The sequence below is a fragment of the Microtus ochrogaster genome, unplaced genomic scaffold (genome assembly GCF_000317375.1).
Source record: "Microtus ochrogaster isolate Prairie Vole_2 unplaced genomic scaffold, MicOch1.0 UNK103, whole genome shotgun sequence".
NCBI classification, from domain to species: domain Eukaryota; kingdom Metazoa; phylum Chordata; class Mammalia; order Rodentia; family Cricetidae; genus Microtus; species Microtus ochrogaster.
The window spans coordinates 385929-387686 of NW_004949201.1; the positions used below are offsets into that span (position 1 = coordinate 385929).

Genomic DNA, 1758 nt, shown 5'->3' on the forward strand with positions numbered 1-1758 from the left:
CTCTTTAGACCCTCACCAAAGGGGTAAGCAGCCTGAAGTAGGTCCTTCCCCCTCTTTAGACCCTCACCAAAGGCATCAGGGAGCACTCGCTGAAAAAGTCATGAAGCAGGTCTGGGAGGGAGGCCCTGGCACCGCTGTCAGATTCTTTTCCACGGCCCAGCCTCTGAAGCCCTCTGTAGAAAACAACGTGGCAGAATAAAAGCATTCGCTCGCACCCTGTAAGGGCCGAGGACTCGCGGTCGACCCTGCCCATTGGCTATACTCTCCAGTACACTTCAATCTGGGCGTCTTACTGAACCCATCTTTTAAGCTCTGTATCCTGACGCCACGGACCCGTCACCCAACCAGCTTCTCCTTTCGACTTTCTCTGATGCACTGGGTCTCAGAGTCCCTCGGTCCCACCTTTCTGTGCCTCCAACATTTAGCCTTGCCCCGCCCACCCTCTCAGGTTAGCACACTCAGTTTAAAGTTTTACAAAACTCCCCCCTCGGGCCCCCTCCCTCTAGGGCACGCCCCCTGATCCGGATTAGCTCCCCTAGCTGTCACTCAGTCCCGCTCCCTGCCTGGGTCTCCCGTGTTTTAGGCCCCGCCTTCTAAGTGTTAGAATCTCCCCAAGAGTAGGCCCCGCCCACAAGCCGGACGCTCCAGGCGTTAAGCCCCGCCCACCAGGCTGAAGGCCCCGCCTCCAGCTGTTAGGCCACGCCCCCGGGACCCACGCTCTCTGCGGGAGTTGAAGAGGAGGTTGCGGCCCAGCAGTGCACGCAGGCAGGAGCCGGCCAGAGCGCGGGAGTCATTCACCACGTCGCGCCAGGCTCGGCACACGGGCCGGCAGCGCGTCACTAACGCGCGGGGAGGCAGGTAGCTCAGCATCTGCACCAGCAGCTCCGGGGGCAGCTCTTCCAGAGTCACGCGCGGAGCTTGTCATCTGCCGTCGCAAGGTCCGGGCTCCCATGTCTCGCCACCGGCGGGCGTCCTCTGGGTGAAGAGGGGTCTGCGGGTCAGCTTCCCTGGGTCACGAACTGGGTTCAGGATGCCCGACTGCAGACAGGATGGAGCAAATCTGTTCCTCTGAAGCCAAAGACCCCTCCAAATCTAATCCAGTCCCAGCGGGGTGTTGTGGAGCATGCCCGTAATCACAGTACTTTGGAGGCAAAGGCAGGAGGATTACCGTGAATTTGAGGCCAGCCTGTCCCACATAGTGAAACCTTTTAAAAAAACAACAAAGCTCAATGAGGGGGAAACCATTTCGGCCCAGACCTCCCTACCCCGCACCCTTTGTGCCATCCTAACTGAACAAGCAGGACACAAAAGAAAGTGACTGCCAAACATTGTCAAGACAAGGCATGGCAGCCCCTTCAGAGTATCATGCTTCACAGAAAAGTCTGTTGAATATGCTAGGCCTATAGGCCGAAGATGAATGTCCCAATGTTGTAGAACAACTTTGGGTAATTGTCCAGGCAACCAGTTGTTTCTGTCTTTTCTCACATTTTTTGGAAGTCACTTGCATGCACTTCCTGCTTACTCAGTTAATATTATTTCCTTCTTGGGTCTCTGAGGGAGTTGAAGACCAGATAGTTATAGATACAATTTTCCTTGTTTACCAGATGCAGAAAGCAAGTTATGATAGAAAGTAAATTAGGTACAAGACTTTGGACTCACAAGATAGGATAGATATAGAGTATTTTCTCTGAATTTGTCAAATGCAAATGGACTAGACATTATGGATGTATTTATTGCCTGTATATAATGTATATTGTT

At 53.6% G+C, this 1758-nt stretch overlaps 1 protein-coding gene across 1 annotated transcript; it reads right to left on the bottom strand.

Annotated features, from left to right (window-relative positions):
* Positions 1-651: 651 nt before the first annotated feature.
* Fbxo17 (F-box protein 17) lies at positions 652-952 on the bottom strand. Its single transcript, XM_026778067.1, is given in 2 exon segments — positions 652-919; positions 921-952. Coding segments are annotated over 2 exon segments (300 nt in total).
* Positions 953-1758: the final 806 nt, after the last annotated feature.